A 24520-nucleotide genomic window follows, 5' to 3' on the forward strand; every position below is an offset into this window, starting at 1 on the left:
GAGTTCAGATAATCCCTAGTACAGACTGTATGGATTATCAACACTCGCCTTCAGAACAGCTTGCCCAGAAGTGTTTGGGTAAAGCCGGCTGAAAATGACTCCTTAAATGCTCCCGGATCCCTGCTGTAACCCAACAAGTAGCACAAGTATTGTATTATAATTTATTGTACTACTCCCTGCTCTAAGTCTAAGCTGACAGCCTGTCACTGGTCCATTGTCACCATGGACATGGCATGACATTGTATTCATCACCCACTGCCAAGCGTCCTGCCACACGGCAGCAACACCCAGCAGATCTCGACGTGTCGATTTCAGAGATGTGCCTAGCACAATCGTGTCCAATGCATAATATCTCACCTACAGTGCATGCACATGTAGTTGTGTTTAGCGGACTCTTTACCATGGGCAAAGGTAGAGCTAACCGATGGCAGTGAGCTCGGCTGGTATAGCTGATCTACACGTAAGATAAACTGAACAGCGCAAATACTCCACCAGACTCTGTGATGCAATCATCCAACACGAGCCGCACCCGGTATCAAAGTTTAAACACGCGCAATGACACGGGGATAGGATCTCTTATCTGGCCTTCATTGTTCACTTCGTCAGCACGTTGGAATCATGTCACATTTTATGAATGCACACACACGTGTATCATGCAGGATAATTATTATGTGCATGTGTGCTCACTGGTCTTCAAGTGTTTTGACCAGGGAGTCGTATATACACGACTCCCTGGTTTTGACCTGGATTTGTTCTACACGTCACAAGGCTTGGAGCATGTGCAAACAGTACATGTATTGCATGTCTGTGTTTATTTCGGGTATGTAGAACTACGCAAGCGGTTATCGCATGCAGTGGGGGTGTAAAGGCGGACACGTGCATGTCACTGGACGACAGGGGTATCTTGGGACTGTTCAACTTCAAGAACATGCATGCACATACAAGTAACAGTTTAGTGTAGAAGTGAGAGTAAGGGAATGTGGTTGTCAGAACGCTACTGGAAGATGATTCAAAGAAAGTTTACTACCCACTCATTCTTGATCAGCGCCATCACGAAGGGTCAAGATAACCATTTCCCTCTGCCGTGCCATTCTTTTCCTGAACACTATATGAATGGATGGATGCGTGCGGTACAAGCACTTGTACAATGTACCGATGTGGAGGTAAACAGCATCGAGAGGCAGCTTACCATTCAGCTATCCGTAATGCCTCTCGGGTGTCAGTACACAGTACACGGACAGCCGTGCAGGTACTGAGGCCCAGGCTTTCTTCAAACCACCGCTGCCGAGCCGCACTTTCAACAGACTCAGTAACTACATTGTATTAGCAATTTAGCGACGCTGCCACCTGCAGCGTTAGGAGTGAGACCAGAACAACGACAGCTGCTCACACATCGGTGAGATTGTCAGAATCAATGCAGAAACGGACAACGCCACTCAAACAAAACAGGACGCAACGCATCGGCGGAGCAGCCTGCGCCAACAACAGCGCCAGTACACAAAATAGCGGCACGACATATCAAGGTTTTATGTTCGTTTCCGCATGCCCACCTACTCTTCACACCGGTGGAGCTGGGCATGCCACAAATAAACAGTGGGTGTATTAGACAAGACTATGCTCTTTCATTGACCTCACTCATTGCCTGCATAAAACAGTGCAAGCACAGGGCATGGTTAATTGGCGAGTACTGTAATTTCACAAATGTTCGGTGTACTTTTATTTTCGGTACTTTCGGTGCGTCTGTTTCATACCTAAAATTTCAATACACCGAACAAACACTAACACACATAAAACAATAGGGAACTGCTTCTCTGTACCGAAAATTTCTGTTCACCTAACCTGGCCTTTTGCCCTCATACCGAAAATATTGAGCACCGAAAATTTCTGAAATTACAGTAACTGCACACATAACGTTACTGTGCAACATTTACGAACTGTTTACCACGGGCACTACACCGGGCATATCATACTACATGTACATGTACATTGTACTGATAAACAATTACAGATTGACCACGCCAGCATGACAATCGAGATTAAAAAAAATGATGCGAGAGCGTGCCCAGCAAAAGAAGCAAGAGGGCAGCATCACGGGCAGATGCTATTACTAACAGTGACAACACAATAACACTTCTAACTGCTATGTTTGGTCAGGATAACAGAGAACAATGGAAGAGAGATGTCACATGGATGATCAGCGCAGCTCGACAGCTCTGGACTATTTAAAAAATCGCTTCAATGGATTTCACGCCATGCAAATGACAGGGTTCAGTCAACGTCAATATCGACCTGGACTGTGTTACCAAATCTATGAGCATGAGCATTACCTGCACATTGCTAACAGTGTGGGAAATAAAAATTAAACGTCAGGTATACGACACACCAGCAACAGCCAACTCCAGGACACTCTTAACAGCCGACCAGCATTCAAGATACCAACATACCTGCCGAGCTAAACAACAGGAGGGAGGCAGCTGTCGGTAATTCGTGCACGCGTACATCGTCCGGCGCCGCTACGCCGGGATGATAATGGATGACTCGACGAAGAAGTCGTACAGCTTCCGCGTCTTGTTCACGTCGATCGGCAGGAGCCTCCGTGCATCTGCCAGCCGTAGGCGGCCGTGTTTATCCATTTCTTGCGAGACGGCCGCGCGGTAGGACTCGTACACATGCGGACGTAATCGCAGCGATGAACACAACTGTAGCAGATAACGAGCAGAGAAGAGAGAAGCAATTGGAGTGCCGGGCACGTAGTCTAAACTAATGTAAAGACAATATTCTAACGAGGTGCAAAAATTAACAATTTCCTTAAATGGACAGGTTATTAAACGGGGACAAAAGTTTTCATTCTTTCTCTGTGTGCTGTGTGTGTAGTTGGATACAGAGAAGCATACCCTGATGCCGTCAATCCTTTTTCTGCACTTACTGAGGTGTGGTGAGCCCGTAAGTGGGACCATTTCCAAGTCCACCCAGAGTTTGGGGAATTTGGGGGGGGGGGGGGTGTCGGCCTTTGGGCGGCTCAATACTAGCCAATTGAGTCATCTTTCCGAAGATTCCTTTTGAGACTCTCTCCCCTCACCCGGGGAGAACCACGTGACCAGTATTGGCAGTGAGCAAGCACAAGCAAGTAAGTAAGTAAGTAAGTAAGTAAGTAAGTAAGTAAGTAAGTAAGTAAGTAAGCAAGTAAGTAAGCAAGTAAGTAAGTGTGCGTGTGTGTGTGTGTGTGTACAACTGTACTACAGTTGCGCTCAGTGAAATCCAACCCAAAGTGCAAAACTGGCGCCCTGTGCCAGTTTTGATTACATCATCGCATCTCTACATGTGTACGTCCAGCCGCATCTGTGCCACTCCCAGGGCGTCAAGGGCCGTGCGAAAGCAGCAGAGGCGGATCTAGGGGCCCCCTCAAATATTTTGATTTTCTTTTTAAAGTGCATGCACGTGGGTAGTTGCGCAAGTGTTTGCACATGCTGTCACAAGTAGTTTCTAGTGTCAGATAAGAAAGTTCTTCTGAACACGGAATAGTTGTTCTCTTAGACTTTGGTTGACTTTTAGTTTTGAAATAAGTGTTCAGTTGACGAACTTGTATAGCTAAGTCGGTGAAGGGGATGGCGCACCGCCCGCCCAAGCGGCCAAGGAGCCAACAAACTCTCCACTCTCCACGGATTTTTCGCGAAGCGAGCTTGCGCTTCGTCAGCTGCTCAGTCGAGCGGACCACAGCGAAGATCCTGAGATCGAGGTCTGCTCAGACTCTGATCTTCCAGAATGAAATTCGAAGTAGATTCTGACGACGATGGTGGGACTGTCATTAGTAGTGATGCGAGACAGGAGCGTTTTACCTGTTGAAACTATCACAGATGACGACGTTGTGCCTGTCACGAATGTAGCTGGTGGCACTGCTACGCAGCGAAGTTACTAGGAGGGATGCTGTTGATGCAGCTATTAGTATTAGCGGTGCAACTCTCAGCGATGCAGAAAAGCGCAACATACTTGGGAACCGGAAGCCTGATAAGCAGACGGTGTTGCCATCTAGGGATTGTACCGCATGGGTTCCCTGTCATGAATATTACCCGCGCCCTCCCCTCAGCTGAACTCTGGATCCGCCGCTGAGCAGGGAGCCAAATGTGCACTCTGGGTCGGATTTCACAGAGCGCAACTGTAGTAAAGGAAATCATGGATGAATCAAAAGAACTCACCTCACGCTCGGAGGGGCTCAGTCTCTCCAGGCTGGCGGCGTGCTCAGCTTGGTCTAACCTCTTGCCACCACCACCACCGCCGCCAACACCCAGTGGCGCATCACTGTAGCCAGTGAAAGAAAACACAAGAAGGTGCAGCACTTAGCCATCAACAACATTGCTGCTGGAGCTTCTTCACGTGCACTTGTTCAGTACGGTGTTTGTGTGTATGTGTATGTGTGTGTGTGTGTATGTGTGTGTGCGTGCGTGTGTGTGTGTTGATTGTATTACCCAAAGCAAAGGCAGAGAAATCAAATCCTCCCTGAATGCACTTAGTTGGGTCAGGGGTGAACTTAGGTCAGTGCCCCAATCGTTTGCAATAACAATAAGTACTAATAGGTTGTAGGCACTGTTGCAGAAACAACTTTGAAGAAAAGTCACAAGTCACAGTGCTATCAAAATCAGGATGCCGTATTAAAATGAATCAGCGACGTCGTAAATATGTCCGAGGTGCCCTAGGTCTACATGCAAGTCCCCCAGCTCTCCAGTCCCCCAAACACTTACAGATCGCGTGGACACGCCGACAGCATCTACACCAACACACAATCCAACAGACAGACAGACAGACAGACAGACAGACAGACAGACAGACAGACAGACAGACAGACAGAGAGAGAGAGAGAGAGAGAGAGAGAGAGAGAGAGAGAGAGAGAGAGAGAGAGAGAGAGAGAGAGAGAGAGAGAGAGATAGAGAGAGAGAGACTAGTAAACTGCCTTCTAAACTGTGCTTAGCAATTAGACAAAGGTGCCCAGACAACATGCACATTACTAAGCAGGTTGATACATGAGAAATCACTGTATGGGCCTAAAGGTCATCGCAAAAGTGACTTGGTTGTCGCTTAAACAAACAGGGTTCATTTAATTAGTACTCTATGGTTCACTTCGTACATGAGCTTAGGCCCAGGATTTCCGTTATACAGTAATATCAGGGTGTGCCAAATTCTCCCTGGGCACTAAACCGGAATCATAGCCAGGAAGGTTTTTTCCACAAATTGGCTCAAGCCACTACCACCTGAATCTCAAAATCCTTGCGTAACCTCAGCCAGGACCAGGATAACTTTGCCATGTTTCATCTCAGAGAGAGAGAGAGAGAGAGAGAGAGAGAGAGAGAGAGAGAGAGAGAGAGAGAGAGAGAGAGAGAGAGAGCGAGAGAGAGAGCGAGGGAGAGAGAGAGAGAGAGAGAGAGAGAGAGAGAGAGAGAGAGAGAGAGGGAGGGAGGGAGGGAGGGAGAGAGGGAGGGAGGGAGGGAGAGAGAGAGAGAGAGAGAGAGAGAGAGAGAGAGAGAGAGAGAGAGAGAGAGAGAGAGAGAGAGAGAGAGAGAGAAACACACAAGGCTGCAATGCAGCACCAGAAACACAAACTCACAACAACCAACCTCCATAGCTCTGGACACATCTTCATTCGACTGCAGACCGGTGGAGTCATCGAATTGCCGTTGCTTTAGTGTTTCGTAGATCTGAGCACCTACACAGGAAACCCACAGGCAAAATGTTACATCGCGACTGTCTAAACAGCTCATACTCAAAAGCAGAATGCCGGTGAAAATATGTACAACACCATGCCGTACAATTTCAAATTTGGACTTCACGGAGAATTTCAGTTTTAGGAAATTAGAGGCCACATGCGATATGCCACGTACTGCTCTTTTCTCTCCGAAACTCAACACTTGCAAGCCAGATATGAAAGAAAGAAAAAATCATCAGTCACACCACCGGGACTGGTGTGAGTTGCCAGTATGATGCAAGCCAGATAGGGATTGATCGAAGAAGGATAGATTTACCATCACTGTGGATAAGAGTCATACTGTAGCTCAGTTGGTTAGAGCATTGCTCGCGAATAGCAAGGTCCCTGGTTCGAGTCCCGGTGGTGTGACTGATGATTTTTTCTTTCTTTCATATCTGGCTTGCAAGTGTTGATGTTGTGCTCTGTCACAACATTGACGAGTGCACAGGGCTTTCAGTTGACGATGCAAGTGCCAGTGTACCGGACATGCTGCACAATTTCCTGGTGTGGCTTATGTCAGACAAGTATCATGCTGTTGTGCAGTCAACCAAGATCTCAGTAGAAGATCCAGCAACGTGTCGGCGTGTTCAGTCCATTGCGCAGGATGTAATGTTTGCCACTGCCTCGGCAATTCCACCCAAGCACATAGTCTTGGCATTGACCCTGCACCATCTGTTCCGGAGTGAGAAGTTGACCACAATGTTAAACCGCTTGGGGCATTGCATTGCCTACTCGCAAGTGTTGGAAAGAGAGACCAAGATGGCAGAGGACAAGCTAGTTGCCGGGCATGTTGTGGATCAGCTTCCAGACGTCATCAATCCAAGTAAGGGCTTGTGCATAGCCATGTAGTTGAATGCTGTTTATACTTCATAACCCTACACTGCTTTCGATATTGCATATCCTTGTAATGGTCAATTTGACAAACACCAATCCTGTTGCCGAAATGGCATGTCCTCTGTGCAATGTTTGTCGCCAAGTATGTGTGATAATATGATATCCCTTTATCCTACAAAAAGGTCTGTATGTGTGTGTGTGTGTTTGTGTCTGTGTCTGTGTGTATTGTGTGTGTATGTCTCTCATTCTCTCTCTCCCCCCCCCCCCCCTCTCTCTCTCTCTCTCTCTCTCTCTCTCCCTCTTGTTTCTCTCATATTCTGCAGGTACACCATTCTATCATGTTGCTGACAATAATGACTTGAATGAGGAGACAGTGGACGGGAAGGGCACCACTCACTGCACCAACACGATTGTTGTGCAGCCAATTCTGAGTAGTGAGGGTGATGGCACATGGCTGCCTGGAGCACAAGGCCATGAGCGGAGCCGGAAGCGCAAAAGAGCCCTGGATATACAGCCAGAAGTATTTGCAGACATCGTTTGCGCCAAGAATGTAAACCCTGCGAGGCGGCCGGGTGTGACACAGCAGCAACTGGAAGGTGTTATGTCGGATGGTGATGCTGTGGCGCTGAACGACTTCACCTGGAGGCGTTGTCGATCCAGTCGAAGTGGAGAGCTCCTTGACCCGGTCGTTGAAGTGTTGTCTGATTTACCCGAGCAAAAAGTGCCATCATGGTCAGCATTCAACGCACTGGTGAGCCGCAAGGATGTACCACCGAAATCCAGGATTGGATATTGCCCTGTGATGAATGCTTCACCAACCGAGTCTTCAACCGTGTATGCATTGCTGACCAAGTGCCTACGAAGGTGTCAAAACTCTGATCTGAGTTTCACATTGATTGTTTTCGACCAAGCCATTTACGCCAAGGCCGTGGACATTGTCACACAACGAGGAGAAGAGTTTGCGCCTATTGTACTGAGACTAGGTGCTTTTCATATTGCTTGCACCTTTCTGGCAATCATCGGGAAGAGGTTTCGCGATGCCGGTCTGTTGGATCTGCTTGTGGAATCTGGTGTTGCTGGAACTGCATCAGCCTCCTCTGCCCTGGATGGTCGGCACTACAACCGGGGTATGCGATTCCACAAGATTGCTTCCGAGGCATTGGAACGGTTGCGCTGGAAGGAATTTGTGGATGCCAGCAACTTGACTGAACTTGACATACCTCTCTCCTCAGCCTTTCAAGAGTTGGAGATGTGCATCACCAGTGACAACCTGTCACGGGTTACTGCTTCTCCTGCTTTGCGGAGCCTCTACGTCAAATACCAGGAATTTTGCCAACAGCAGTCCCAGCTGGTTCCAAACTTTGGACTATGGTCATCGTACATCAGCATGGTGGATCTGCTACTGCGGTTTGTCAGGGCTAGTCGCACTGGCAACTGGAAGTTGCACCTCGTCTGTGTGCGGGATATGCTTCCCTGGTGTTTTGCATATGACCGAGTGAACTATGCCCGGTTCATGTCGTTCTACTGGCTCGACATGACCCAATTGCCAACGAACCACCCAGAAGCTCATGCCTTCCTGGAGCAGGGTGGGTTCTCGGTGCAACGGTCATCCAACCCTTTTGCTCGAGTAGCGTCCGACCAAGCTATTGAGCAATCGATCAATCGAGCCACAAAAACCACAGGCGGTATAATTGGGTTCAGCCGCCATCCTGCTACTGTACAGCGCTGGGTGCTCACAGCACATGACCGTGCAGCAGTCGCTGATGTTTGCTTGGAACACTGTGGCCTTGATGACAGTACTGAAGAGAGAGATACCTTTCACAAGGATTGCCAGAAGGGCAGAATGGTGCGGGATGAGAAGGATGTCCTCCAAGTGATCGATACCGTCTCCATGCTTCGCAATCCATTCATTTCATCATCCAAACAGCCATGCATGGAGTTAATCCATCTTGCATCCGGCGTTGAAGCATCCAAGGAAGCTGCCCAGGACCTTCGAACGGCTGAAGAGCGTGGCAAGGTGTGTTTTCATGAGTTCCTCCATGAACGGTTGACTGCTGGGCAATCCGCTAAGGGATTCCATGATCCACTGAAGAAGCAGAACCTGCAGACCTTCACCAAGAAGAAAGCAAAGAAGACGGCATCGACCAGCAACACCGACATCCTTCGTGCAGACAGGTCTACTTTCTCTCGAATGGCCTTGATTGCTCAAACGCGTGAAATGGATATGCGGCAGGTGATGTCATACCCACTAGGTGAATTGCCTTGGGCAATTGCCTCTACATCAGGAGCTCTCGTGAAGACAAACAAGTCTGCTTTACTTACTCTGCTCACCGATGGCATATCGTCTGCACCTCCAACCAACACTGCTGCTGCTAATGGAGCCCTGATTATTGATGCTATGGCAATGATCAGGACCCAGAAGCTAAGCGAAGCGCCTGCATCATTTGGAGAGTTTACTGCAGTAGTCCTGAAACAGATCTGCGGCTACTTTTCTAAGTACACCCGAGTGGACTTCGTTGTGGACACGTACCGTGACATCTCCATCAAGAACTTAGAAAGGAGCTCTCGTGCAGCCGATGGCGTGTTGCGACTGCATCTGACAAACCGGTCCCAACGAATGCCTCGGCAATTTAACAAGTATCTTTCGCTGGGCACGAACAAGGAGGAGCTGATAGCCTTCTTGTTCACAGAATGGCAGCGTCCCGAGCAGATGCAGAAGATTCCTGATGGCAAGGAGCTTGTGACAACTTCCGGGCAATCATGTAGCACGGTAAGATGCGTCGATGGTGTGGGTGTCCATACTCCTGTTCCGAGCCTTAAATCGACGCATGAAGAAGCTGATACGAGGCTCCTTCTCCATGCCAGCCATGCGGCGGCAGCAGGTCACGCGAACGTGACCATCAAGTCACCGGACACCGATGTGTTAGTTCTTGCTGTGTCAGTCACGAATCGCATCCCTGCTGCTCTACACTTCCTAACTGGAACTGGCAACAAGACACGGAAGATACCGGTCAATGCCGTCAGCGAAAAGTTGGGCAGAGAGGTGTGTGATGCTCTGCCGGCATTCCATGCCTTTACCGGCTGTGACGCAGTCAGTTCCTTTGCGCACCAAGAAATCTGCCTTCAAGTTGCTGTGCTCCCCAGCCCACTCCGACTACAAGGCAATCTTCGCCCGTGTTGGTTGTACCTTTGACGGACTTCCTGGTGATGTCACTGATTCCCTGGAGACGTTTCTGTGCCTTCTCTACAATGCAAAAAGTTGCACCAAGGTCAACGATGCAAGGTATCAGTTGTTCTGCACGAAAACGTTGCAGTCGAATCAGCTTCCTCCATGCCATGATGCCTTCGTCAAGCACTGCGCCAGGGCCAACTATCAGGCTGCTGTGTGGCGCCTTTGTCTTGTTGCAATACCAGACATACCTGCTCCACACGAGAATAATCAAGGTAAGAGGCTCAAGGTTACTGTTTTAGAATGTGGTGCATGGAAGCTAGGAAGAAGCATTATTTAAAAAAAACTGTGTTAACTTTTAATATTGCCTTGTGGATGATCAGTTCCTCTTTCGGTGCACTCCTTTTTGTACAGGCTGATGTCTGAATAGCGATGGCAATCTTGCCGTTTCTTGGTTGAGCCTACCCCCAGCGCCCCGAGCACTCCTTGAGTTCCTCAGCTGTTGCTGCAAGACAGGCTGTAGCAGTGGGAACTGCTCATGCCGGCGCCATACTTTGAAATGCACAGATGCCTGCCAGTGTCGCCACAACTCGGCAGGAGTTGCCTGCACCAACTGCCCAACTCTGGACACGGTTCAGGAAGATGTTGCTTCATCTCTGGAAGCAGATGACACACTGCAAGCTGTGCAGTGAAACACTTCTTCGCTGGTCGCTTATACAATGTACTTCCCGGTACAGCCATCTACCATAGCAAATGATCCGCTCTTGCTATGTACTGTTAGTCTCCTACAGAGAGGAGTAATATCTCTGGATTGATTCGATGCTGTAAATACTGTACATACATGTACATCATGCTAAGCTGGAATGTATTACTTTTCATGATTAGGATAATTCTACTACAGTCGTTCTGTGCATGCCAATTGCCAACTCGTTACTATGTTATAACTTTGATGTGTGCTATTGAGTAGTCTAGGTGGTGCTATCATGTTGAAACTTGGCACACAGATTACATTTGCTTGTATCTATTTAATGTTGAAAGAATTTTCCTTTTTAGCCATGCAGAAGTGGCTTTAATACACGATTTTGCTTGTTGTTGCCATGGCAACGCAGGACACAATTTGTTTCCATGTGTTGGTCAACAAAGCCCCGGGTTACTGGCATAAGTGACACATCATGGGAAAGCCCTCTGAATGCTCTATCTGCTCCACACATCAAATCCTTGTGCACTTCACATGGGAACGAAAAATAAATAAAACCCGGCTGGCTTGTGGACTAGTATGATGCAAGCCAGATATGGATTGATCGAAGAAGGATAGATTTACCATCACTGTGGATAAGAGTCATACTGTAGCTCAGTTGGTTAGAGCATTTCTCGCGAATAGCAAGGTCCTTGGTTCGAGTCCCGGTGGTGTGACTGATGATTTTTTTCTTTCTTTCATATCTGGCTTGCAAGTGTTGAGTTTTGGAGAGAAAAGAGCAGTACGTGGCATATCGCATGTGGCCTCTAGTTTCCTAAAACCATGCCATACAGTTGGATATACTCAATCTGTTGGACATATAATTATTTGCTGGATTACAGCGCTGAGCACGGAATTAGTTCACTGTCTTCACAAACACAATGATGTGATCATGTTCTCCTAGACAATCTCCATCACTGACCTCGCCGTGACCGAATGCCCAGCGTTCGATAGTCCTGCAGCCGTCGGATCTCCGTACGCAGGAATTGCTCGTCTGCAAGGAACACACGCACAACACGAACACAAAACGTCTTCTAACTCTTCTTTAAAAATAACCCCATCAACAAGACTCAATCACAAGAGTTATGTGACAGGCAAAAGGTGTGTTATGATCATGGATGGGGCATGTGCAATGTTAGTTTACTTAAATAACAATACAGAGTACAGACACACTACAGACACTGACCAGTGGTAAGTCACATGAGCAAAACCCAGCCAGGACAAACAATTGACGGAACATCATCTACAGCCTACAGATTACCAAAGTGTACAGGCGTGTACTGTAGTGAAACTGCACCACAAGCATTCCGGGCTTTTAGGAGAAGGTTGCGAAAGGAAAACTAACAGAAATGTACGTGTACACAGCTTGCACAGTCAACATCAGCATTCAAGATCCATACAGTCTTAGTGGCTACCATTGCAAATGAATTGGCAGTGCACTCATCTCTCTCTCTCTTATCCGGGCCTCACAAGTCATGGTGACGTCAGTCTAACGGCCACACTGTGGGTGCGTTTTAGTAGAAATATTACTACTCCTTTGCCATTTTTTGTGGAAACAGTGATGTCGTATGCCGGATTCTCTGGCCCTTCACCTTTGAGACGTGTGTGATTCAGAGTTATGGACATCTCAAAATTATGGGCAGTGCCCTGTCCTGGATAGCCTGGATAAGTGAGATACGAGTGTAGTACGCAGTAGTGATATGAATGGCTTTTAACTAATCTTTTCAGGCAATTTTTCTTTACAGTACAACCGTCACTGTTCGCTCTTTTATAAAACATATTTTTAGTCTTGACATCCATGTGTACATGATTGTGCAACAGAGGCTTTTTTCACTGAGTGCAGAACAGAAGTAATACGAGTGTAGTAGTAGTAGACACAACAGTACTCACAGCACAGGCTCTGTAGAAGCTGCTCGTGATCGCCAGCACTCTGCATGCGCATGCACGGCCGCAGGACGTTCACCGAATTGCTGCAAGCAGTACACACGGCACACACACACACACACACACACACACACACAACACACACGCATACAAACACGCACACAAACATGCACGCATGCACATACATGATGTCATGATACATTTCACAAGAGCTCGACTGGCACATGCATAACAGCGTGTGTAGTGGACAACATAACACATGCGTTATACAGCACATCCTGACCTGTGGATGTGTACTGCAATTCCCCAATACTCGAAGTCAAGATGGCATCACAGTATTTGAGTCACAAATTATGATGCCATGTACAGAAGTCACGTGCAATGGTCACAGTCAAGGACCCAACAGACGGATCGGAGCGCAGGGGAAAGGATAAGGGCAAGCTCCAATCCAATGTGATAACCACTGATATGATGCTATTGTGCTTAATTCCGTTCTGTTTGGGTACCGGATGTAAGACAGACCCAACATGGCTCCAGGATGCTTACCCAATATGCCGACATAGCTCCCGTTCATGATCTGCCAGGACAGCATGGACGCATGCACAAACAGACACACAGACACAGACACATACACACAGACACATACACACACACACACGGAAGCACAGAACACAAACACTGCTCGCAGGTGTAAGAGCACAAAAAAACAAATCGCACGCCATCAAAAGCTGATACGACGAGGGCCAACAGCTACAATCTGGTCAGAGAATAAAACGAGCGCACGGTGAGCTATAAATTGGCACATTAATGCACGGTGCCCCTCCCTACACAGACTGAGCTCAGGCGGTCATATTTCATTGAGCAGCACCGTAGCATATGCATTAGAGGACCCAGTATACATACTCTGATGGCATTGAAGATTAATCAGGCCATGATCGCGTATAGACCTGGAGAGACAATGGCACAAGTACAGGCAGAACACAGTCACTGCTGCGTCAATCCAAGATCGTGCAAGTGCCACCGCCACACGGTTACCTGATGCTGTCTAAAAACGTTGGAGCAAAAAATCACGGTTCGCGCGAGACTCAGCTGGACTGAGCGTTCTGCATCCGTATGCTAGGAACGCCACCACCCCCAAGGATCAAGGCGCAGATGCATCTCCTAAAACAGTGGCAGGTGAGTAGATCAGACCCACCATCAAAGGCAGTTAGAGTAACAACAACCGTGCGTAGGAGTATGCTGATCTGATCACATAAATTTCATATGGGAACAGCAGCCGCATCCAAAACTGTTTGATGAAACTCCCAGCCACCAATACGACAGTGGATGAGTGATGGTGTACTAATGAAGACTGCCTCTACCATTGTCTGTACAACAGAGCACAGCATGTCCGATATTACGACGATATAGCTTCAAGTCCAGTCGCTACGGTAAAGGATCCGGCTACCGAATGCAGTTACTTGAACTGAATGGCATTGGAGTACTTTCAAAGTATGCATTGTATAGAGGTTATTTGCGAATGATTCCATGCGGTGAGTCAGCGGAACCGCGTATGAGCGCTAAGTATACAGTGGGAGTCGGCGGATTCGCTTTTGGGGTCTATGCGTCGCTAGTGCAAGTGCAGCGCTGTGCAGCGACTTCGCCAAAGCATCTCAGCTGATGGTGTAATCGCATAACCTCAATGCGCAAGAATACACACAGTACGTACGGAACTTTATGGGCGCAAACCACAATAATCCTGCGGAACGCGGTGTTGAACTCACCGCTTTCTAGCCTCTCGCTGCTCCAGGACGTTCTGGTAAATATCAATGGCAGCCAGCTTCAGTGCTACCAAGGAAAAAGAAACACACAGAGAAACAGGATCGGTCATAACTCGTACCACACTATCCTTTCCCTCACCCATTCTATTTGATTTCTGTTTCAGCCCGAAGTGTGACCACCAAGTCCTTTGGAAACCATGGATGCTATGGCTGATGATAGCCACCGGGATGATTCACCTGCAGGATCGGCGGCAGAGCACACTGAATCCAGTGTCGGTGTCGCCCGATCTGAGACACTGAATCATTCATGCTCAGCAATGCCACCGCGAGCATGCGAACCAGAGCATGGCCGTGACTGTGCGGCATCGCCTTCCGATATCAGACCCTTGTGGCAGTTCCGAGGAACCTGCCGGGATGAAGATGTGGGCCCAACAGATGATCCATCCAGTGGCTTGTTCACGGGTGACAAACGGACCATGCCGAGTAAAGAGCATGGCAAACCATTCGACCCCAGGGGTGCCCAGGGTCAACGAAACATATACAATGCCCCACCCGAAGTGAATGATTATTTAGAGACCCACTTCCGTCGTGTGTTGCCTGATGATGAACGCCGTGAAATGCAATCTGTGCATCCTCGGCCAAACACTGACGTGCTACACGCCACGGGTGGATGAATCGGTTTTGAATGGGTTGGGGCGCAAGCACCCGAAAGCACTAGACCAGAAGCCATCCCAGGTACAAACGGCAGTGCGGCCGCCGACCTGTGCATGGAGTGATGCGATAAAGCATCTGAACAGCACGCTTGTCCCCATAGAAGAGATGCTGGACGTGTTCCAACGTACATTAGTGCTCTTGCCTCTTGGGGCATGCTAATGCAGATACGCAGGAGCATTGTGCTGGAGGCTAGCGATCCGGAGATGGCCAAGTCAGTGAAAGATGATCTGCCTCAGTCTGGCAAGCGCCTATTCGGTGAGGCATTCACTGATGAGCCGACGTAACGGGCTAAAGAGAGTACGGCACTGCAAGAGGCGTCCAAGGCATTGCACCAGCCCTCGCATAGTAGCGCATAGTGTGCATGGGGCTATCAGGCGGGCCGTGACTGCGCTCACACAGATAGAGTCACCCGCGGCCAAGTCAATAATTCCCTTTCTTTACCCATTGTGCAAACTCAAGCTGGATACAAATCTTTTTCATTCCTTGGTGCTGACCGCTTTAATGCGCTTCCCGAATCCCTTCGCACAAATCAGGGGCCGTTTACATGAGGAAAATAAGCCTGGGCTTATTCGCATCGGGCTTATTTTTCAACCGTTTACATGACGGTTGTACGGGGCTGAGTTCAGGTGAGTGACTGCGAGTTCTGCGCGCATTTTATTTTTTCAAATCGCACATGAACGCAGTGGTAAATGTTTGTGTCTGATGAAATTTGGATCAAGAAATGCCGGCTCAGGTTTCTACTGCCTTTCCAATTGTCACTTATTTTTCGAGAAGGTGAAGGATGGGCTAGGACCTTCCACTGGACAAAAACCAAAAGAAAACATACCAAGAAATAAATAAAAGAGACGCACTGTCCACGGCCACATTCTCTCAGGTTCACGAGGCAAAATCGAAAAATACGGAAAAACTCGCTTATAAGCCCTTCTTGACCGTTTACATGACAAAATAAGCCCTGGGGGTTGGATAAGCTCGGGGGTCAAGGGTAGGGCTAGTTCAGCTCGGGGCGAGCTGAATAAGCCCGCCTGACCATGTAAACGCGCGCTCTAAAATGACTGGGTGACAGATCAAGGCGGGCTTATCGTAAGCCTAGGGTTGAATAAGCCCGGGCTTATTTTTCTCGTGTAAACGGCCCCTCATATCCCCAATTCATTTCGCCAGGAACTTACAAATTCATTCATCTTGGGCACCCTGTAAGAAGACCTTAGGGTCTGTTGGGAATGCCCAAGTCAGGCGCGTGCGCCGGTGCCCCCTGGGGGGTTCCCGGTGGGGTTCCGGGGGCCTGTCCGGGAAATTTTTCAAAACATGAAGCAAAATCCTGCATTTTGAGCGAAAGGGGGGGGGGGGGGTTCCGGGCACCCAGGAACCCATACGGGGCATGCGCCTGCAAGTACAATAATAAAATACAATACAATACAGTACAAGACTTGCACTACAGTTGTGCTTGATGAAATCCGACCCAAAGGGCATATATGGCGCCCTCAACTTGCACGGCCCTTGACGCTCTGGATGTGGTATGGATGCTGCTGTACATACACATGTACAAATACAGTGATGTAATCGGAACTGGTGCAGGGCGTCAGCTTTGCACTTTGGGTCGGGTTTCATTGAGCACAACTGTATGTACACAGGGCTGCCAGGCCGTACAGTACAATCATGTGGTGCATCAACAATACATAACCCCCCCCCCCCCCCCCCCAGAGTGTGCAACTCCCACATACAGTCAACTTCACTCGGCGGGACATCAGAAAAGTGTCCTTATTCGCGAAATGTCCTTATATCCGAAGTCTCATTATATGTACTACAGTTAGATGGGACTTTGCTCTGTGCATGGAAATTATGTTGTTATTCGCGAATTGTCGTTATATCCGCAGTCGTTATTAGCGAAGTTGACTGTACCCTGCTGTCCCGACAGAATTTCAAGTTGACGTCATATTTATGATGTAATGCTCCTTGCACCAGTGATTTTTTAAAGACATTTGTACGGGGTGTCAACACATCACACGCTTTTCTTTGCATGAATTTGTACCGGATCAAACGGGGCGCTGTCCACCACAGGTTCAGGATACGTCTGACAGTACATGTACAGTGAGTGCGCATTGCATCATAAAAATGACGTCAACTTGAAATTCTGTCAGGACAGTACCCATAGTCGAGTTGCACACTCTGGGGGGGGGGGGCTATGTACTCTTGATTGCATGCATTGAGGCACACACTGTGCCATACAAACACAGTGAAATGTGCCGAGCGCACGCAGCAGCACCAACGAGACACTACACCAGAGAGTGCATCGTAAGCGGCCGCAAACGCAGAGAAAATCCCGCCCGGGCCCCGTGGCCGGCCAGGACCCACTGTGCCGGCGTAAAACCCCAAAACCATCATCACCAAAACCCCGCCACGGCTAGGAGAACGCCAGAGGCGAGTGCCGCGACTGATCATGTCTCAAAGAGCAGTGCCCCACTTGGGCGACCGTGTGTTGCTAACAGGCAGGCTGTCGTCAATGTAACAGCACCACTGCACCACCAAAACCCGCTTGAAGTCCCTCGATTGGCCGACGTTTGCTGGCTCGAGGCTACAAGCATTCAAGCACCTTGTGGATGGCAGCCAAGAGAACTCGTACCTTCCGATAAATAAATAAATGTCACGGTTCGCGTGAGACTCGGCTGGAAGCCAAGTTTTCCGCATCCGCCGTGGGAACGCCACCACCCTCTAGCATGCTTATTGTGCATGCTGATAGCATGCACAATAAGCAATGCTCGTACTTGTCGGTCGTACTGCAAGTGCATCAACATACCAATGCTGAGGTCGCAGTCGCTCGGATCAAACTCCACGTCAGACACGACCGACTCAGCATCGTTGAGATGCTCCTGAAGGTGATCAAAAACATGTACCCGCGTCCGCACACACACACACACACACATGCACACCAGTATGCATAAGTGTGCACTTGAGGACGCAAGCGAAATGTACACACACACACATACACACACACACACACACACACACATGCACACCAGCATGCACACCAGCATGCATAAGTGTGCACTTGAGGACGCAAGGGAAATGTACACACACACACACACACACACACACACACACGTGCACACACACACACACATACGCACACACAAATATGACACCTGACACCAGCCAGATTAAGACTAACCGTTGCAAAGTCGCCACGGCAGGCCATGAATTCGGGTACGTCCAGATCACTGAGGTTCGGCCGCAGATATCCATTCGTGAAACCTGCAAAGTACAATCGAGAAAACATGGAGACAAGTGTGTGAGGCAGAGTGTGGGACCAGAGAACTCTGAACACGTTCTGTTAATGTGGAACAGACGAGAAGATAGTCACCCTGTGATCAGTAGCCTAATACAGTACCAGTGGACACATTTCAACACATTCGTCTTCAGACTGATGACATGATGCACAGGAGCGAAGATTGGGAAAACAACAACAATAATGATAATAATCTCATTCTGCTTGTATTGTGGAATTTGACTACTCGAACAAAGTGGTGTGTAATAGTCCTGTGAGAATCAAGCTTCTGTGAGTTGTACGAAAGGGAGTGAAAGGGCGTGAGTGAGAGAGAGGGAGAGAGAGAGAGAGAGAGAGAGAGAGAGAGAGAGAGAGAGAGAGAGAGAGAGAGAGAGAGAGAGAGAGAGAGAGAGAGAGAGAGAGAGAGAGAGAGAGAGAGAGAGAGAGAGAGAGAGAGAGAGAGAGAGAGAGAGAGAGAGAGAGAGAGAGAGAGAGAGAGAGAGAGAGAGAGAGAGAGAGAGAGAGAGAGAGAGAGAGAGAGAGAGAGAGAGAGAGAGAGAGAGAGCACCCACTCATACACATACACACGATTATATACAGGTCCTAGAGGGAGACAGAAAAGGCAGATAGATGGACAGAACAATAGGGAAACATTCCATAAACATTTACCAGATGATGAAGCTAGCCCTACAGTAGCTGGCGGTTCTATTCCTGGAGAGTGAACAAGAAAAACGAGGTTAAAGGCAAAAGAAGGTAAACACTACAATCATAATTGGCACCACACTTCCCCGATTAAAAGTTTCAACACACACACCATATCAAGACAATAGATATGCAACCCTTGAAAAGTAGAAAACTAAATTAATGTCAAATGTGCAACGATAGCAGACACAATTCCTTCATTTCTTCAAACGGTTTGGTGAAGGCAAGCCTCAACGCGTGTTGTACCACTCACTTGGCATCTGCGGTAACGGACTGTTCACGTAGGTCTGCAGGTAGTGTTGCTCACATTCTGTACACGGGCACACACATGCATACACATGCACACACACATGCACAAACACACATGCACAAACACGGATACATAAACACAGATACACACAATACACAGACGCACAGTCGTATAAAGGGCAGAGCAACATATACGCACAAGGGAACGAAAAGTCACACCACACTTCCATCATGTGCATAACCCAACACAGCGGTCGCTTGCAACGCCAACTGTGTGGAAAGAGAGCTGAGCAAAACACCACAGCCCAGTCTACTGCTTACAACAACTACAACTTTACTTGAAGAAAGGATGGGTTGTTGATTTGATACACCGCACGCACGCACGTACGAGTACACATGATACGCCAAGCAGCACTCACCTTTCGCATCTTTGGATTGCACATGTTGCGCTATTTCTGGCCTGTGAACACACGTGCACGCAAACAGGATATCGTCACAGTTGGGGCGAAAAGCTTCAGATAAATTACATAACCGAAGAGAAATTAGCGGTAAACTTGACGATTACGTTGAAATCAGTCACTTCACCACTCCACAACGTGCTCTCGGCCGCCCCACTCCCCTTGCTTAGCACTACCATAGCAAGGACAATCCCAATTGAGATTCCAGACCCTCCAGACAGCTGTTCCCCTCCAACAGAGCTCAGGAGTGGAGGCAGTAGAAATGAATAATTGGAGGTGAATGAATGATATGTTATACAGGGCAAAGCTGGCACCATTGTGCACTTTATACATAGAAGTGTGGCATGGTCTGTCAAACGGCGGTCAAAACATGCTAAACATCACATGATTTATCTAGCTGCAAACAGTTCCGTCACATCTTGCAAGCCCATCTCCTCTCATCATCACCATCTGTTCGCGCCTTGCATGTGGCATGCCCTAAGAAACCGAGGTGCTCGAGGTGACAACAGGTCTAACAGAGGAGATAACGCAAGCGTGTATTGCCAGGACATGACACGCAGCACTGGAAATGGTGCAGGTAGCAATCCACAGACTGCAGCTGTGAGAGGCACTACTAGAAAGTGCGCAATCGCGCCAGTTTTGCCCTTTGGAACATGACTCATTCGCCTCAGATTAGATTAGTCACTATCTACTACCTCCGCTGACGACCTCTGTCGGAACTGAACAGCTGCCTGGACGGTCTGCCATATAAAACACTGAACGGAATTGTCCTCGCTATGATGGCGGCATGCAAGCAGAGTGGGTCGGCCGAGGCACATTGTGGAGTGGTGCAGTGACTGATTTTAATACAATAATAATACAAGATTTTGCTTTCTCGGCCCGCGTTCCACAAGGTGGCAAGGAAACCAAACGAACAAAGTCGACACATTGGGAAACCGGACACCTTACACATGGGAAAACTTACAGTATGGACTCATCATTGATAAAGATGGTATTTTTGCCCGTACAAGAGGCTTGAAACACTGGACTCGGATGGAGAGCCAAGGGTAAATTTATAGAAAAGAAAAAGGACCAAGGAACTACAAGTAGTAGTTAGGCCACACGTTTTTATTTCTATGTTTCTCGTCACCTGAAAATCTAAAAACGTATGCGAGAGGTGGAAATTTTTTTAAAAAAATGACCAAAAAATAAAAATAAAGGTTTACTAGACCTTTGTTCGCACTGAAATCCACCAATACACCATGCAAAATAGCATCCATACGACCATAGTTAGCAACTAGTACGTGGTAGGAGCTTCTGTCACAGTCTGTGCATGTGCAGCTAGATTGCGCACAAAAATGCCGACCTCGCATAATGTGTCGCGCAGGCCAGGCCACATATGTACATGTGCATGAGTGTGCTGGTCCCCACAAGCGCCCACATGCACAGTCAGTGCAGCACAGTTTTTTTTCTTTTTTTCTTCCAGACTCCTGAATCGTATGCGCGCGGGTGACGAGAAACATAGAAATAAAAACGTGTGGCCTTACGCTATAATGTCCACTAACACCACCAGTCACTAAACAATCAGCTCATGCGATAACATTGCACGACACTGACCGGTGGTACATGTACTGACGTTCTACAACGTCGGTCAGTGTCGTACAATGTTATCGCATGAGCTGATTGTTTAGTAACTGGTGGTGTTAGTGGACATTATAGCGTAACTTGTCGTTCCTTGGTCCTTTTTCTTTTCTTAGATTCTATTCCTACAATTTGGTATCATTTCGGGAATACTACCGTTTGCTGCAAAAACGAAATTTGATCCTGTACTGTCGTACCTGATTTCTCTTATTTTTCCTCTACTCTCTGCATGCTTTTCATCTTACCAATTTCCAAATCCAGAGTTCGATAAAGCCTTGATCAGTTTTAGCTCCTCTTCCGCTGTCCAGTTGTCCTCCAATATGGCAAAATTCAAATGCTGTACAAACGAAACAGTAGATGCACAAGTACTGGAAGACTTGAAGAGGAAACGCTGCACACATCACACATGAAGCATTCTGACACTGCGACGTACAGCACACATCGGTTAAAAGGAGGGCGCTCACTCGATCAGCAATGTTGTGAGCCTTGGTAAATCTCGGAAACACCCAATTCGAGCAGCCTACTCCACTTTCGCGAAGCTTAACCCAGGACAGCCAGCTGAAGTATGCATGTTAGCACCCAACATAACATTCTTGTACTCAGCAAACTTTGGAAAAGTTGCAGCCCCTTACGAAATTTGCACAAAATTGAAGTATTACCAATCCATGATTTCTTCATGCATAGAACACACACACACACACAGAAGGCAGAGGGCCTGGACGTTAAACTTACCACCAGCTGATACGCATGGTCACTCTGATGTGCCTTCACTTCCACGCCGCGAGAGAAACACTATATACAAGCACAGGCACAAAAGCAGCATGCATTACTGTATTTCGCACACAAGGCTGCAAGTACGGTAAAAGAACGCACAGCGGTAAAAGAACACACACGCCCGTGCGCGTACGCACAGACCACTTTTGTTACCCCTTCTTCCGTAGGCACAGTAAACCCTGTAATGGCGACCACTCGACCATGGCGACCACTTTTCCTTGTCACGGACGCATTCACATTCAAAACAGCTCGGATAAGGCGACCACTCGCTCAACGCGACCGACGACCACCCACCCGCGACCGCGTTGCACAGTGCTAGTACATGTACATGTCAGTGTATGCATTGCATGGTGTACCATGCATGGTAGATCTACACATCAGTGCAGTGCAGGACGTGTAGATGTGCGTGGTGCAGGCACGACACTTGACAGGTCTGAGGAGTCAGGACCCCAGGCGCATGAGTCGTGCGAGAGTAGCATACTAGTAGCAGTAGGTGTGTGCACTGTGATACACTGATCAAAATGATGTATCACATGTACTAATAATATTATGACGTGGATATGGTCACGTGACCCACTGAACCTGGATAAGAAGACCACCTGGCCACGGCGACCACCTTTTCTCGTCTCTTGAGTGGTCGCCTTAGACAGGTTTCACTCTATGTGCAATGTGATAAAATTGAATTAAATTAAAAAAAATTCACGGTTCGCGTCCCAGGCTCGGCTAGAGGCCGAGTTTTCCGCATCCGTAGGAACGCCACCACCCTTCAAGGATCAAGGCGCAGATGCAGCTCCTAAAGCGGTGGGAGGTGAGTAGATCAGCTCACCAGCAACTGGTCAAAGACCAAAAATCCCATTCACTGCATCCATGTTTTATGTTTTGTTTGAATTTATGCAAAAGAGAAAGACCAAGGAACTGTTTTTGTTTAAAAAAATTGTTTAACTCACCGATGTGCAGAGACGAATGTTCTCGCTGCACTCCTGGCAGAGAATGTAGGGCAGGCGAAGAGCAGCAGAACAGCCAGAGCACACCTCTACGTGCAGGAGACATTAACACAACAGACAAGCCAGAATTATTGATCAAAACCATATTCAATCTGCAGACAGCAGGGCTGTTTCGTTCTTTGTGAACTCATCGGAGCAGCACAGAGAAAACGAGGCCGAACCTGATACACTCACACACACACACACACACACACACACACACACACACACACACACACACAAACCTGATAGCAATGAAAAATAAAATAAATTCCAAAGCCAGATTTAAACCAGGCCCAAACATACCTACCAAAAACCATACAGAGTGCACACTTCACAGCCAGGGACATTGAACATGCCATGCCACGGCTACTACAGTACCGTAGAATCCCGCGGATAAGCCCACCCGCGTATAAGCCCATGCTCGCGCATAAGCCCAGGGAAAGTTCGAACATCACAAGGCTTCGTCGTACAAGCCCATGGGCCTAAATTGTACCATGAGTCCATAAATTATGGACTCTTGGTCGTACCATGTACATGTATGATGATTGTACCTGTACGTAGTACGAGTGTTTAGGGTTTTTTTTTTGTACATTTCAACACAATCATCGGTTGTTTTTGTTTGCACAGTGGCTTTCAGCAATGTACTTCTCACTTCATTGGCACTTTTCAATAGTACAATGTTGGTGTCGGCGGATAAGCCCATGCCCGCGTATAAGCCCATGTTCTTGTATAAGCCCACCGAAATGTCCTTGTGAAACAGATAAGCCCATGGGCTTATCCGCGGGATTCTACGGTATTGAGGGCTGGCACCGTTGGGGGTACTTCAGATGGATGACCATACCACCCTAAAATACCTTGACCCTATGTATCACTTTTTGCCCCAGGTACCAGTTATTCATATTATAACTATGAACCGGTAAAAAAATGTTGGCTCTATAATTTCAGGGGAGGGCCCATTGGGGGTACTTCAGATGGATGACCGTATCACCCTCAAATACCTCGACGCCGCCTCAACCCACACTGGCCACAGCACATCTTAGTGCAAATGAGTAGTATCCTGTTTGCCACGAGATACACAATAGATTGATAAAGGCATTCTGTGGTAATAGAATGGCTGAAGGTGTACAAGCGGAGTTAATTCGAGGGGGTGGATATAATTACTTCGCTCATCAATCACTTGTGATTACGTGGTACATCGTATTCGAATAGTAAAAGGTATAGATTCAGATAAATTCTAACAACTCGTCATTGTTCCGTTCACACCCACCCGTCCGCTCTATCGCAGCTTCCACTTCGGAGATTGTTATCTCCTTCGGAACAATATGCTGCCCAGAATCGTCCATAACACAAGGCTAAAATTCAAATTGAAGTGGTAAGACGCTGGAGGCCCGGTGAAAAAGTAAGCAAGACACGGAAAGCTGCTTCGTGTTCGGGTGAACCACTACCATCAACAGTTGTGAGAATGCAAAGACGACGTAAGCAAGTACATGTAACAATGTAGATCAAGTAAAGAAGTGAGTAATTTACAAGTAAAATAGGTTGTTGCTGTCAATGAAATCCAAAGAAGGCATTTTTGGTACGCTTCATGCGCCTCAGTTCAGGACTTCATACCGGTAAAAAAATCCGTGCAAAGCTATGCTG

The 24520-nt window shown here is 47.9% G+C and overlaps 2 protein-coding genes across 4 annotated transcripts; one reads left to right on the plus strand and one right to left on the minus strand.

Moving 5' to 3' along the window:
- Positions 1-1518: 1518 nt before the first annotated feature.
- Positions 1519-24445, minus strand: LOC135818141 (transcriptional adapter 2-alpha-like). Of its 3 annotated transcripts, none has more exons than XM_065331477.1 (18): positions 24147-24445; positions 22841-22926; positions 21852-21911; positions 21365-21456; positions 19461-19501; positions 19046-19102; positions 18760-18801; positions 17995-18077; positions 17623-17695; positions 14121-14184; positions 13261-13304; positions 12904-12934; positions 12364-12440; positions 11396-11467; positions 5607-5695; positions 4737-4762; positions 4194-4296; positions 1519-2699 (listed from the first exon to the last, which is right to left on the minus strand). In XM_065331477.1, exons 1-18 carry the CDS (start codon positions 24220-24222, stop codon positions 2514-2516), a joined length of 1302 nt encoding a protein of 433 aa, XP_065187549.1. In that variant the 5' UTR covers positions 24223-24445; the 3' UTR covers positions 1519-2513. The 3 variants fall into 3 exon arrangements, 2 of the variants coding, with proteins under 2 accessions (XP_065187549.1, XP_065187548.1); XM_065331476.1 differs by having other exon boundaries at positions 12364-12443; XR_010553636.1 differs by having other exon boundaries at positions 2678-2699; positions 5597-5695; positions 12364-12443.
- LOC135816485 (uncharacterized) lies at positions 6209-10429 on the plus strand. Its single transcript, XM_065329684.1, has 4 exons — positions 6209-6557; positions 6892-9744; positions 9983-10012; positions 10305-10429. The coding sequence occupies exons 1-4, from the start codon at positions 6221-6223 to the stop codon at positions 10427-10429; spliced, it is 3345 nt and encodes a 1114-aa protein (XP_065185756.1). The 5' UTR covers positions 6209-6220.
- Positions 24446-24520: the final 75 nt, after the last annotated feature.

The sequence above is a fragment of the Sycon ciliatum genome, chromosome 5, assembly GCF_964019385.1.
Source record: "Sycon ciliatum chromosome 5, ocSycCili1.1, whole genome shotgun sequence".
In the NCBI taxonomy this organism is placed as follows: Eukaryota; Metazoa; Porifera; class Calcarea; order Leucosolenida; family Sycettidae; genus Sycon; species Sycon ciliatum.